The sequence below is a fragment of the Convolutriloba macropyga genome, chromosome 12 (assembly GCF_964194025.1).
Source record: "Convolutriloba macropyga chromosome 12, txConMacr16.3, whole genome shotgun sequence".
NCBI classification, from domain to species: Eukaryota; Metazoa; Xenacoelomorpha; order Acoela; family Convolutidae; genus Convolutriloba; species Convolutriloba macropyga.
The window spans coordinates 25,476,528-25,489,780 of NC_134479.1; the positions used below are offsets into that span (position 1 = coordinate 25,476,528).

At 34.6% G+C, this 13,253-nt stretch overlaps 1 protein-coding gene across 1 annotated transcript in view; it reads left to right on the forward strand.

Annotated features, from left to right (window-relative positions):
• Positions 1-334: 334 nt before the first annotated feature.
• Positions 335-13,253, forward strand: part of LOC142350435 (uncharacterized) — a 54,466-nt gene continuing 41,547 nt past the window's right edge. The window contains exons 1-4 of the mRNA XM_075402283.1: positions 335-547; positions 1,048-1,212; positions 2,367-2,509; positions 2,750-2,877. Coding sequence (XP_075258398.1) covers positions 1,108-1,212; positions 2,367-2,509; positions 2,750-2,877 — 376 coding nt within the window. The 5' untranslated portion in view covers positions 335-547; positions 1,048-1,107. The remainder of the gene's footprint in view (positions 548-1,047; positions 1,213-2,366; positions 2,510-2,749; positions 2,878-13,253) is intronic.

Here is a 13,253-nt window from a genome sequence, read left to right on the forward strand (position 1 = left end):
AAAAATTTGACTCAGAAGTCGGTCGAAACTTGTGCGAAAACTATACAAACCGTCTCTAGATGTTTTAAAAGCTAAAAGCGAAACAAATTGCTGGGCGACTAATTTCAAAATGATTATTATTTGATGATAGTGACGCTTTTTAAAAATTCTTTAGGAGCACGTAGATTTTTGGTACCATAGTGTATTTGGATGTCATCTTGAATGTATTTCTTAGAGAACGGCAAAACTCGAGTATAATCAGAGATCTGTACTGTTTTTTAGAAAACCGATTAACGTTTATGTATATCATGCTATAGCGACGACAGATCATACAACAATGCAATACAGACATCAATCTGAAAGGTAGAAGTCAAACTTCCGGTTGTAGGCTTGAATTTAATTTTTGACTTCTTTGATTAAGATTTACGTCAACTGTACTACGTCTTAACAGAGAACTTGCTTCGAATCAACCTAGTTACTATTGAGCATTACAAGATCAAATTTTATTGTTAATTCGTTACAATTGCATATTTTTAATCGTCAAGACACCTAATTATCAGGACTGCGCGTGGATTTGAAGTTCTTTCCTTTTATGGCCCTCTTTAACTTAATAGTGGGCTATAAAAGGAGGGAACTCACTACAATTTTTATTAAATTTTTGCATATCTTTAAGCTGTGAGATCAAATTTTGTTTTTTTTCTATTTTACCCCCGCCAACCCCTAGAAAATTTTGGTTTTGTATTGGGGTCTTTCCCATTTTGGTGTATTTACCATGAATTGGGGGCGGGGGTATAGGTTATCTGACCACTAAGCTGGGGAGACCACTTGACTATTAAATTCAGCTGCTAGTGCGACTGTTTATTTATGGTCTGTTAATGCTCGATCAGATTATTGGATCCATATTATTCGGAAACACCTCCCCCCATGCTGTTAACGCTTCTTAAATGCATCTGTAAAAATTAGTTTGGGATTTAGTCTGGGGAAAGTGTACTTGTGAAGCTTTAAATTTTGCCATTCTTAGAAGATGTTCGACTAACTTGAAAATATGTTGAGTGCATCTGCGCGCAGTTATAAGTACACAAAGGTCATCAAATACAACCATACTGCTAATATTGCGTCGAAGTTGACATGTCGAGACGAAATTGTTCAACTGGAAAGCACGAGACAGCTTTGGCCTCTCTCAGTCCACCCCCTCTTCGTCCACCGGTGCATTCAAGAGCACATAATAATCAGGTATGTATCGTTGGTAAAGCCTTCACACCTTAAATTTTCTGGGCAGAAGACAAAGAGATCAGATCTATCTCATTGGAGCCCTCTCCCCCTCCCCCTTCTTAATTTAAGCGGGCTAGAGCGTATGCACCCCAGCCCCCGATTAATGTAAATATTAAATATACTATAATTGGGGACTTTAATGCTGGCAATGATAGGAGAGACCCATCAAGAGGAGTTCGTCGGGGGGGGGGGGGGGGGAGTTTCTGTATATAAAGCAGTGAACGCCGGAGCTGTTGTGAATAAAAGTTTCCAATATTTTGCAACAATTTTAAGGAATATATTCGAGGTTGCTCCCTTTTTGAATGCCAGTTAAGGTTCTTGGATACGGTTTGCTATACAAATCAAATCGGTATTGCATTGTCCAGTTATTTTAAGACACCCCGGCATTAATTTGAGATACGCAGACAGGCATTGTACAAGGACAAAGCAAATATAATTCCTGTGCTTTGGAAAACTTTTTGACAATTAGCAAAAATTATTCGAGGTTGCTTTTATAAACTGTCGTATAAGGTTCTTGGATACAGATGTTATGAAAGTCGGTTTGGTGCATGTCAGCTTATTTCGAGAGAACCTGGCTTGAACTTGTGATAAGTGGATGTGCATTGTAGAAGATCGCAGTACAAAGCTATGGTTAGATGTAATGGATTCTTTTTTTTTCATTATGGCTTTTGTCAAAGGAGGCTCAAATTGCGGTTGTAAGAATATAAAAGATGTAGGATCAATTAGAGACCGGATTTTAAAATTTAACATCGGATGGAGGAGACATATTTTCGTTCACATTTGTCGACCGTGCTAAATTAGATGTCCATATAATTAACCAGTTCTCGTTGGATAAAAGGACTTCCTGACATTCTATCGCTCATGCGATAACTTCATTTTCATTGCTATGAAAGTCGTTTGATTTTACAGCTTTTCGAGATGGCCAATATTGAGCTTCTGATATAAGATCTGTTCAGACTATCTCTATTCGACTGTCTCAAAACGCAGTCAGTTTAATCTTTCAAGCGTGGGTTCAAAAGGGCGAGGGTTTCACACTTTCTAGGGGCATATTTCTAAGTCTCTGTTCGACTGTTCAGTGTAACCAAAGTGCCAAATGTAAAAAAATAAGTTTGTAGACGGAGGACCGCAATGCATACAAGAAGACCATGAGGCCACAACTACCACCCAGGAACAGCACTAACACTCCAGAGAAAGGGGACAGACCAGATCTGACGTACCGCAGGTCAAATTCGAAGAACGATCGAGGAGGCATCAAAAGGTACATTGTCTTTGTTCTGCGTGTTTTTAATAGAATACTTGAGTCATGTTTTGGAAACCTCTGAGACTCTTGAGATCTTCTCTAGCAGCTTTATATTTGAATCTGGCCTGAGACCTTTGCTGTTTTTTTCTGAATCCGGACTTTTTGTCGCTGAGTATGTACAGTTATCCCAAGTCCATGATGTCATTTTTCCATGGCTGTAAAAACGACTTCAATCACTTGATTTCTCATTGTTTTAAGGGGTGTGAGCTTGGATGGCCAAGAGACGGGTGACTCGAAAGCTGACAGGACTTTTGATGTGTCGTCACATCAACTGATGGGATCTTCTGCTAACAAAACCTACGACATATTACCAGAGCTACAGCGAGGTTATTTCAACAGTGACCCAAATTTTACCATGTGTTGAAGTTTATCACAAATGATTCGAGCGGATGAACATTTGCGAAAGCCTCTCTATTATTGACTTTTTTGGACGCTTTTGTACAGGTTTCTTATTGTTATGTATTTGACGCTCCTGCAAAATTTTACCAAGAGGTCTTATCTGAAGTATTAGCAAATGGTGTTGGTTTCAGTAGTAGGGTTTGCCCGGTCAATTTGTTCCTATAAATTTTGCACTTTATACAGACGAAAATGGCGACATGGTAATCTGCTCTATTTATTGAAAGAGCGGTTTGCATAGTTAAGAGAAAGTGAATATTAGACCGATTTACGTTATTTTTGTTCACTTTTTCCCGAATTTTTGCCTAAAATTTCGCCATCTTGCTAAAATAGGTAACAATTGTTAACAATAGTACTGTTGATGTTATTTTTAAAGACAAAAAAAGTATTGTTGACTCTTTTGATTAAATTTTTTTGGCTAAAATTTTGGCTGACTGTTTAGAAATTCAGCCTTTCTCATCAAAAATTGCCCGAAATAAGCTTTAGTCCACTTTGATTAAACTTGCTTGAGTTACACACCCAAAACAACAACTACAATCTTTGTAAACTGGTCCTACTTCCATGTCCATTGAGAGTGGTCTGGAATTAAAATTTTGTCGTTTTTTGCTAACTTTATGATTATTGAAAACGCAGCATTTATTTTTGATCTTTTTACTAGCACATTATCTAGATCTATAAAATTCGAAACAATTGAGTGTTATTACTGGATGAACAACAATAGCAACGCTGATGTTGGTCAAATCTTGGACAGTTACAATCCAAAAATAATTCCCATTGTAATCAGTCGGTCTTTTTTTTTTAAAATATCTTTGTTTAATTAAAGAACAGAACAATTCAAATCAAAACTCACTGTTGATGCTTCCAAATGGCTTCCTAAGAAGTTGCAAATTAATGTATCTGGTTTCTTTGCTAAAAAAATTATGGTCGTTTTGACTTTTAGAAATGTTTGATTTTTGAATAAACAATGGCTTATGGATTTTTGCCATTATTTTTCAACTTGTAGCCTAGTGTCAGCAAAGAAAGAATGCTTCTTGTTTCTACTGAATTCAAATTTAATCTTTTTTGCTTTAACGTATTAAGTTAGGGTTTTCTGGCTTTGATACTACTAGGTTTCACATTTTTTCAATTTTTAGGCATTGGCCCATTTTGCACGTTTTTTGTTTTGTCACATTATCACATTGATCACTGTTCAAATATTACATTATTGGCGTTCAGAATAAGGCAAAATTGAACATATAAAAGTCTTTATAGGCATAGATTACGGCTTCTTAATAGTTTTAACGGCTTCGACACCCCCTTTCTCGAAGAATTTATTTTTTTTCATTTGTCTTAAACTTTTGTTTTTACTTTGTCTTTTTAGTCATGAAATTTTCTTGATAAAGAAAGATCTCATTGGCTCTTTATGGAGGAATAATTGAATCTATATTATTGTTTGAGTGGATAGCTGATGGCTTTCATGACTTTAAAAACAATTGTTTAAAAAAAACCCTTAGCTTTGCAGTTTTGTTCTTTTTTACCTAGTCGCGTTAAGAGTTTGTTAACTGGTCACATATGACGTGATTTTTGTGCAGTGATGATGCATGTGTACAAAATCTAACGATTGTTTTTAACGAATTCGTAGTGAATTTACTGGCCTGGACACGGGTTTTCCGCAAAAAAGTAAACTAATTTTTGATTTTTGTCTTTATTTGGGGTTCTTTTTGTAGAGGTCAGAAATATTCTAAGTATTTACAGGTCTCAATCACTTCTTTCGGTCGAATAATCGAACCTATTTCTTTATTTCATTTTATGGCTCATGGCTTTCAAAAACGAATGGTTTTCGAAAAATACAAAAGTATTACATAATTTTGCTCTTTTTCTTTTTTATTCTCTTGCTACCTATTCTCATCAAGGAGAGGTCGCAAACCATATTAATGGCGTTCGAGGAAGGCTTAATCGAACTTATTTTGAGCGGCAAAATATGGCTTCACGGCTTCGAGAGCGTTTTCTCGTGCGTTTTCTCGCAGAGTTTAATTTTTGTTTGTTTCTATTTGTTGTTATTTTCTGTAACCGCATAAAAATTGAATAAACGCAGGTCTTTATGTCATCATATAGAGGCGTTTGTGGTCAAAAACGTAATGGATGTTTTCAATTGCTATCTATTGTTGTTCATTACTTTGAAATTAATGTTTTTTAAGTTTAAGCCAATTTTTTAACTTCGACGTTTTTTGTTCTTTTTTGTTTAATTGTTAACGAGCCTTCTTATGGAGTAGTTCCATATCTTTTCTAGTAAAGCACAAGTTATTTTTGTTTAATTTCAGTTTTTACTCACGCTATTTTGACCATGTTAATAAGTTTTTTAAAAATGGACAATGTTTTTGATGTAATTAATGTTTGTTGTAATTTTTGTTTGATTTGGTTGTTCGTCTTGACTTGCTTTGTTAATAATGGCTGATTTAGTCAATGTAATTGGGCATTTTTTTTACTCCACTGAATTATTTGCGTTGGAAGCGATCGTTTTGTTCGTTCACATTTTTTTTGAAAAATACTTGAATTTTTTTTTGGGTTTTCTATCTGTTTCTCATTTGGTCGACATTTATGCCAAAATTGTGGATGAGCTGTGTCGGAACACGGATTACCGAGCCTCCGTGTTCGAGGATTCTTTTGGGCATAGTTTGTTCTAGAACTTAATTTGTTGGAGTCTTTGTGCCCTTTTTGAAATTCTTCACAAGTTAATTTATGAAGTGATTTTTAACTCAATCGTTTTTGCTCCCCGAAGCAGGATAAATATTTTTTGTTCGTCTTGTGTGCTATTGAGGACAAGGTGTTATTATCGAAGATCAGCCAAACCTTTACCTGAGTCAGGTAGTCTGTTTTATATACCAAATTGCCGTTCTCCTCTCTCTTTTGGAATAATAATTTAATTTATATTAAAAACAATACTTTGTTAACCGTAGCAGTCGTTATAAGAGAGTTAAACAATTGTTACAAAACTGTCCGGAGTGTGGGTAATTAGTTAAGTGAATAAGTGTAATTAAAGTTTGTATAATATTGCATAATGTGTGTTATCGTGAAAAGTTGTATGATGTTTAATAGCCTCCGTCAGCCTCTCAAACGGCTATTATTTAGGCGCTCGCGTTTTTACAATTCAAAGAATTTGAATGGTATTGAGGCGCTGTATTTTTTTAAGATCTTTTCACACATTTTCATGATTTTTTAAGTCAATTTTGAGTTGTGATTTTGGTCACGCCGAAACAGGAAGTGGAGCGAAAAAGCGAGTGGTTTTGCGGCGTGAAATTTTGTCGCTCTGAATTTAAAGTAGAGTGAGAAAACGGTGTTTGAACAAAAATTTGTTTTCTCGCCAGTGGTTTTTTGTTCACATGCGGCAATTTATTTCGATTTTCACTGGTTTTATTGTTTTTAGATCGGATTTTTTTTCCAAATGGTTTTGCCAATCCATTCAGAGTTCATTCTAGGCCTAGTTTTTTGTTTGAACCAAATTTCCTTTTCTCTCTAGTTTTTTGTTCACATGCGGTATTTGACATTGATTTTCTGTTTTTTAAATTTTTTCTGATTTTTTTAGAAATGGTTTTTCCAATTCACTCAGAGTCCGTTATAGGTCTAGTTTTTTGTTTAGTTAATGAAAATTCTTTGATTTGTGCGTCAGGACTTGTCATGCTATGTTTTTTTTTCGTTCGCTTTACTTTTTGATCTCGTTTTACATAAGTCACGATTTTCACGTCTGACTTCTGACTTACTTCGCTCACTTTTTCAACTGAATGGATTTTGAATCTTTTATGCATTGAATTACACAATATAATGAATTCGGTCAAAGTCAAAAGAGCAAATCTAAATGAAACCGGATAAACCGATAAAGCCTGGTCATTAAATCATTGAGAATTAGGTTATCAAAGTTCATTAGAGTGTATGCTAGCTGATATCGGTATTAAGTTTATTAGCCTTTCAGTTTGGAAGCTGAATTATGTATAGTTTTAGAATCTAACTGAAACTGCACGCCAAATAAGAACACTTTTTGACACTAAAACAGCAAAAAAAATATTTTGTTTCAATCCCGATTTTTCTCCAAACCCTTCAAATTTGTACGAAGTGAATTCCAATCTTTTGATGCAGTTTTTATAATTTAGCGTTTAGTTTTTGAGCGTATGGAAGTAAATATGGAAGTAAAAAAATATATCACAGCTTCTAATGTTTTTTTGATGCGCTGAGGGGCAAGGTTGGGCCATCTAGATGATTATACGCGGGAAGAAGACAGTTTGTCAGTTTCCTGACATAGGTAGTTCATCTCAACCTAATTAGATACTCAACAGGGAGAATAGAATACTTTATTATGAGATCTTTTGTTGAGTCCATCCTATTTCTGGAATAGAATGCATGAATGGCCCAATTTAGTTGTTTTTCAAGCGATATAAGCAAGTTTTTGTCAACCTGATTGAATTAAGAGTAAGGAATAGTTTAAATGGCTCTTAACAAATGCGTTCAGAACTGTTGTCATTAGAAACTTTGGCATCCGATTGCGGAGTGTATAAATTGTTTTACCTCCACACGCCATTTCCTTCCTAAGATGGTTCACCTCGTCCTGAAAACGTTGATTAATTTTGAAAACTGAGATTAAATAGTGGCGAAAGAATATGAACTTTTTTTTGGGGAGCTAACTTTTTTTAAAAGATCTTTTCACGCATTTTCATTTTTTAAGTTATTTGAGTTGTGATTTAGGTCACGCCGAAACAGGAAATAGAACGAAAGAGTGAGGAGTTTTGCAGATTGCAATTTGTTTAGTCCATTTTTTAAAATAAGGATACTGTGTGAACAGAAAATTGTTTTCTCGATTGTGGTTTTTACATAGTTTTTTGAGATTGATTTTTTTCGAGTTTTTTTGTCAAGTTTGTTCCTTAATCAATTAAGATTCTTTGAATCGTAATTAATTGCTCTCAAACGAAGTTTGTAGCAATTATATTAGTCCTGTCGGTCTTTTTTATGCGATTTTTCGCTAGACCGATTTTTCGTCTGACGCTTTTGACTTTTCGTCCTCAAAAACGGGATAAACAGGTAGCGCCCAGCGGGCATTAAGTGCTCTTAGAGCCTTTCAGCTCTGTTTCAGCTCAAACTGTTTTGGACTTATACTTATGTTGTGAAGAGCGGTTCTTGGAGGTTGAAGACACCCCCACTCTTGATCCCCCTGCACTATTGCACCACAACCCCCCCCCCCCCACCACCGCGCTGTTGCCCCCACCCCACTGTTGCCCCCTCCTTTCCCATCAGCCCAGCGATGCACCCCCCATGGCTACTGACGAACAACCGATCGCTATAAATAAGCAGTTTTATACAAATTTTCACATTTTTTTCAAGCTTTTTGAAACTTTTTCTCATCTTTGAGTTCTTTCAGCCCTAGGTGTTGAGGAACCTCCTCTAGGGTTTGATAGTAGTTGATTTTATAGTTTCTAGATGCAATGGAATTTTCAAGGTTTTAAAATCACAAATTTTAGCATTTTTACAAATCTTGCAATTTTTTTTCAATTTTTTGATATTTGTTTGTCATTAATCAAGTCTTTCCAGACCCAAAGGCCAGAAAAAACTTCTTTAGGGGTTATCAAATAAGTTATTGACTTTTTTTGGGTCATGAAATAGTTTTCAACTTCTTAATATCACAAATTTTATCATTTTTTAGGTGTCTCTAGCTTCAAGAGCCAACAAGCCTCCGCTCTGGTTTGGTTATAGGTTAATGCATAGCTTCTAGATCTAATGGAAATTTTTCAAGATTTTATTATGAGCAATTTTTAAAAAATTTTTGCAGTTTTTTCAAGTTTTTTTAATCTTTTTGAATTTTTTATCAGTTTTCTGGAACCAGGGTCATAGGGATCTCCGCCAATGTTTTCTTGATAAACTGTTGCATAGTTTCTAGAGTAAATGGAATGGTTATCAATATTTTAATGACTCCAGTTTTAGCAATTTTCTGATCAAATTTAATTTTTTTTTCAAATTTTCGGATGTATCCAAGTTTATGAATCTTTGAGCCTGTGAAACTATTTAAATCTTGAAATAGGGATACTGGATAGTCTCTTGAGACAATGAATTGGTTTGAAGATTTTAATATCGTGAATTTTAGCAAGACTTTGTTAAAATTTGCAATTGTTTTCAAAATGTTTGAATATTTTTGTCCTTTTCTGAGTTTAACGATCAATACTGGCCAACGAAGCTTTTCAATTCTTGCAGATGGGTTACTTGACATAACTCGAGAGACAAAAATAGTTTTGAACATTTTCACTGCGAAATCTGGAAGCTTTTCTAAATTTTGCAATAATTTTCAGGTTTTTAAAATATCAGTTTTTTTATTTGATTTATTTACTACCAAGGCAAGAAATCTAAAAGTAGCACAGTAGAATCAAGCTTAAGTCAGCCTCATTAAACTTGGCTAGCTACTGGTGAAGGCAACCACTCGCCGGTTGTTTGAGAGCAATTCGCCCGAAGTTAGTTGGTTATGTTTTAGGAATTGTCCTGTTATGTTTTTATTTCGTCGTTAAAATTTTTGTTATTACCATATGACGTCACGATCATTTTCAATCTGCTTTTTGTTCGCTCATTCATGCAATTTCGGCGCTGCCTGCATTTCATCGTTTTTTGGGGGGGGGGATGCGAGTAATAAAACCGGCGACCCGAAAATCTTAAGTTTGAATTGTATTGGGCACTGTCTTGTTACAACTCGAAGAGGAGTATTGCTGGAACGTCCTTTTTTATCGATATTTTTGGAGTGTATTTAAAGCAGTATGAAAAATAAACAAAATCAATCCAGCATGTGAAAACAGAGTGTTTAGGTCAGCCACCGGATGATCGAATTGATGAGCAGAGGAAGAAAGGGAAGAGTGGTTTTCTCTTCATGTCTTTTTTGAGAGAGCGAGAAAAGTAGTTTGAAAACTTTTTCACTTTTAGAGGTCTTTAAAATTGATTGGAGTTGTCTTTACTGCAAGAAAATGAGTAAACTTGAAGAAAACACCGATTTTGTCTGTTTTTTTATAGGTTTTTGTCTCTTCTGATTTTGGATCTCGATGTAATTATTCTTGTCCAAGTCCTAGTAAAGAGCTGTTCTATAGGTGTTGCTATTATCAAGTGACAATTGAAGGCTAGACATGGCAGTTTTCACCGATTTCAAAATAAAAACTTCTAATTTTACTTCAGGTTTGTTGCTCTTTGCTTATTTCAATTGTTGTTTAATTTTTCGCCGAAAAGTATTCGCAATCGTCATTTCCTTCTGCTATTTCCTTTTCCTTTCCTCGGTTTTACTTTTATGAACCCATTTTGTTGCATTGTCTGTCCAATGGTACGGTTTTGTTGCAGTTACTTATTTTACAAGTTCTTAATACTTTTTGCCGAAAATTTTTGAAGTCGCAGCTGAAGTACAATTTTAGCAAAAAATGTATATCAGTTTTTGTCTGGTACATTTCTATTGCTATTTTTCCTGATATTGTTTAAATATGTTTTTTTATTTAGGATGTTTAATAGAACAGTGAGGATGGTCAATTTTCTAATTTGAGTTGTCATCCGGCTATGTTTTAAAGATATGTTCACACATTTTCATGTTTTTTGAAGTCAAATTGAAGTGATGATTTTGTTCGGCACTTGAACAGGCAAATGAACAGGCAGAGGAGCAAAAAGCGATTTTGCGGCGTGAAATTTTTCGGTTTTTCAAGTTGAGTGAAGAAACGGTGTTTGAACAGAAATTCGCTTTATGATTTTTTCATTTTTGCTCATGTGGCAATTTGACTTCGATTTTTTTACTGTTTAATAGCCGCCCTCATCTTCTCAGCCGGCTATTATAGCGCTCCTATTTTTTTACAATTCAAAGAATTTGAATTGTATTGGGGCGCTGTGTTTTTTTTTAAGATGTGTTCACTCATTTTTCAATGACTTTGATCTTTCAAAACGGGATAAACAGGTAAAGCCCAGCGGGCATAAAGTTTCATTAGAGGACCAAGGTAGACGTTAGTAGTCCTTCAAGTGCTTAGAGTGTTGCAGCTGCTGAGATGGCCTCAATTCAAGCTTAAAAGGTCATTTTTAGTAGTTTTTGGCTCAAAATGGTGAAATTTTTCATGTTTTTTGTGATTTTTTAAAGTTTTTTGCTTGAATAGTCTTAGGTTGAAGTTTTAAAATGTTGATGAAGTCTTTTTGCGAGACAAAAGTACTTGTTATGAGTTTTTTATGAGCTACATGTTTTGGTACTACAAACACAAACACACAAAATGATACTACTTTTTGCAATTTTTTTCAAGTTTTTTTGAAATTTTTAAATCATTTTTTGCGTTTTCCCAGCTTCAGGGGCCAGTGAATCTCCTTTGAGGTTTGATATTACAGTGCCCTTAAGGTGAATCTCCTTTAAGGGCACTGTGTACTTTCTAGTAATATTGGAGTGGTTTTAAACATTTTAATGTCTCGAATTTTAGCATTTTTTTTTGTTAAAATCTGCAATTTTTTGAGGTTTCCTGAAGTTTTCGTCAATTATTGATATTTGTCCATTCTCAAGAGCCACGAAACCTACTCCACGGTCTGAAAAAAGTTTATGCATAGTTGTTAGTTTCAATGGATTTGCTTTCAACAATTTAACCTTTCGAATTTTAAAAAATTTCTGTTTAGTTTAAATTTTTATTCAAAACTTTTGTCTTTTAATCAGTTTTGTTTGCCTGAGTAGCCAGATAATCTCAGAAAGGGTTTGATAGTTTGCTATTAAATAGTTGCTAGGGGTTAATTGGATGGTTTTCAACGTTTTAACAGAACGAATTTCTGTTTTTTGAAATTTAAAATTTTATAAAAACTATTGCCTATCGATCTTTGAACCAATTAATTTTTTAAGACTTGGAATTGGTTTTACTGGATATCCTCTAGAGACATTAAAATCATTTCTTAGGAAATGATTTTTAAGCTATTAATATCACGATATTCAGCAACATTTCATTAAAATTTCAATTGATATTTTTTTTGAAAATTTTCGAGTTAATCGTTCTTCCAGGGGCAATGAATTTTTTCAGGTCTTGCTGATAAAATACTGCAGCAATTTCAGAAACAAAATTTGGTTTTGAACAAATCTTTGAAATAGGTATTTTTAAAGGTATCAAATTTTGCCTTAGGGGTAAAAGCTTCAAAGTTTTATCAATGATTATATATTTGTTTAGTTTGTCTGATTGTTTGTTTCTCAATTTTTGGATGATTTTGTTTGTTTTTTGGCTGGCATCGTTGACTTGATTTGCTGGTCGGGTAGAGTAATTCCAAGTTTTTCATTCAAATCTTTGAACTGCTTTTCAGGACTTGTCCTGCTATGTTTTTTTACTTCGTCGAATAAAAAAATGTTTTGCTTTACCTCATTTTGCCGCCTTTTCAACATTTTGCGTGAAATCTTTTTGACTTCTGTAGGCTAGTTTCTCTCTTCTCTCATTCTGCTAAAAGTGATTTTGAACATCAGTTGCTCAGCAAAGCAATTCAAAATGAACAGAGTTAGTACAAAAATGATGTCAGAAATAGAAACGGGATAAACCCATAAAGCCCAATTTTAGATGCCCGCAATTTGAACGTCGTTCCTATAAGTCTTATTTACCATCTCTAATGCTTATTGTTATTGATGGTAGTCGCCTCTCTCTAAAACAGAAGTATGTTCAACCACGAAATGGCATCAAAATAAATCGGACTTGAAAATGTTTTTGTACAAAAATCTTTTTTTTTCAATATCTGTTATTTCAATCCCAATCATGCTTATTGGAATCAACGGCGGCTATTTTACGGCAATCTGCCGGGTATGTTTTTCTATCTTTTTCAAAAAGGATTTCCAAATGCAATCCTAGTCCTTTCCAGGTCTAGATTTTTGTTTAGTCAATCAGAATTCTTTAATTCAAGGAGGGAAGGTCAACTGAGTGTATGTTTGCATGTTTTTGAGAGCATAATAGGTCTGCAGAAATGAGCATAATAAAACTGCGGTTCGTAATTACATATGCATATAATTGCTGATAAAAATTCAAAGCCTCGGAGGTCAGTTTGCGAGTTGTGAATTGAGAGAGATTTTGAATTGAACCGCGAAGACCACTTTCAATTTTGTTTTCTTGATAGGGTGTGAATTTTACTTCACTTATAGGTCAAATTCTCCCCCCTCTGGGAATTGGTATCGGCTATGCGGAGTGTTATGGTAGCAGGATGGTATAGGTGAGCAACAAGAAACTAAAAAGCGGTCTCAACACCGATTAATGCGATCTTTCGGATAACATTTGAGATAGATGTTTACGTCAAAGACTACAAAAATTGCTTACTACTATCCACCTCAATTTCTTGCTTA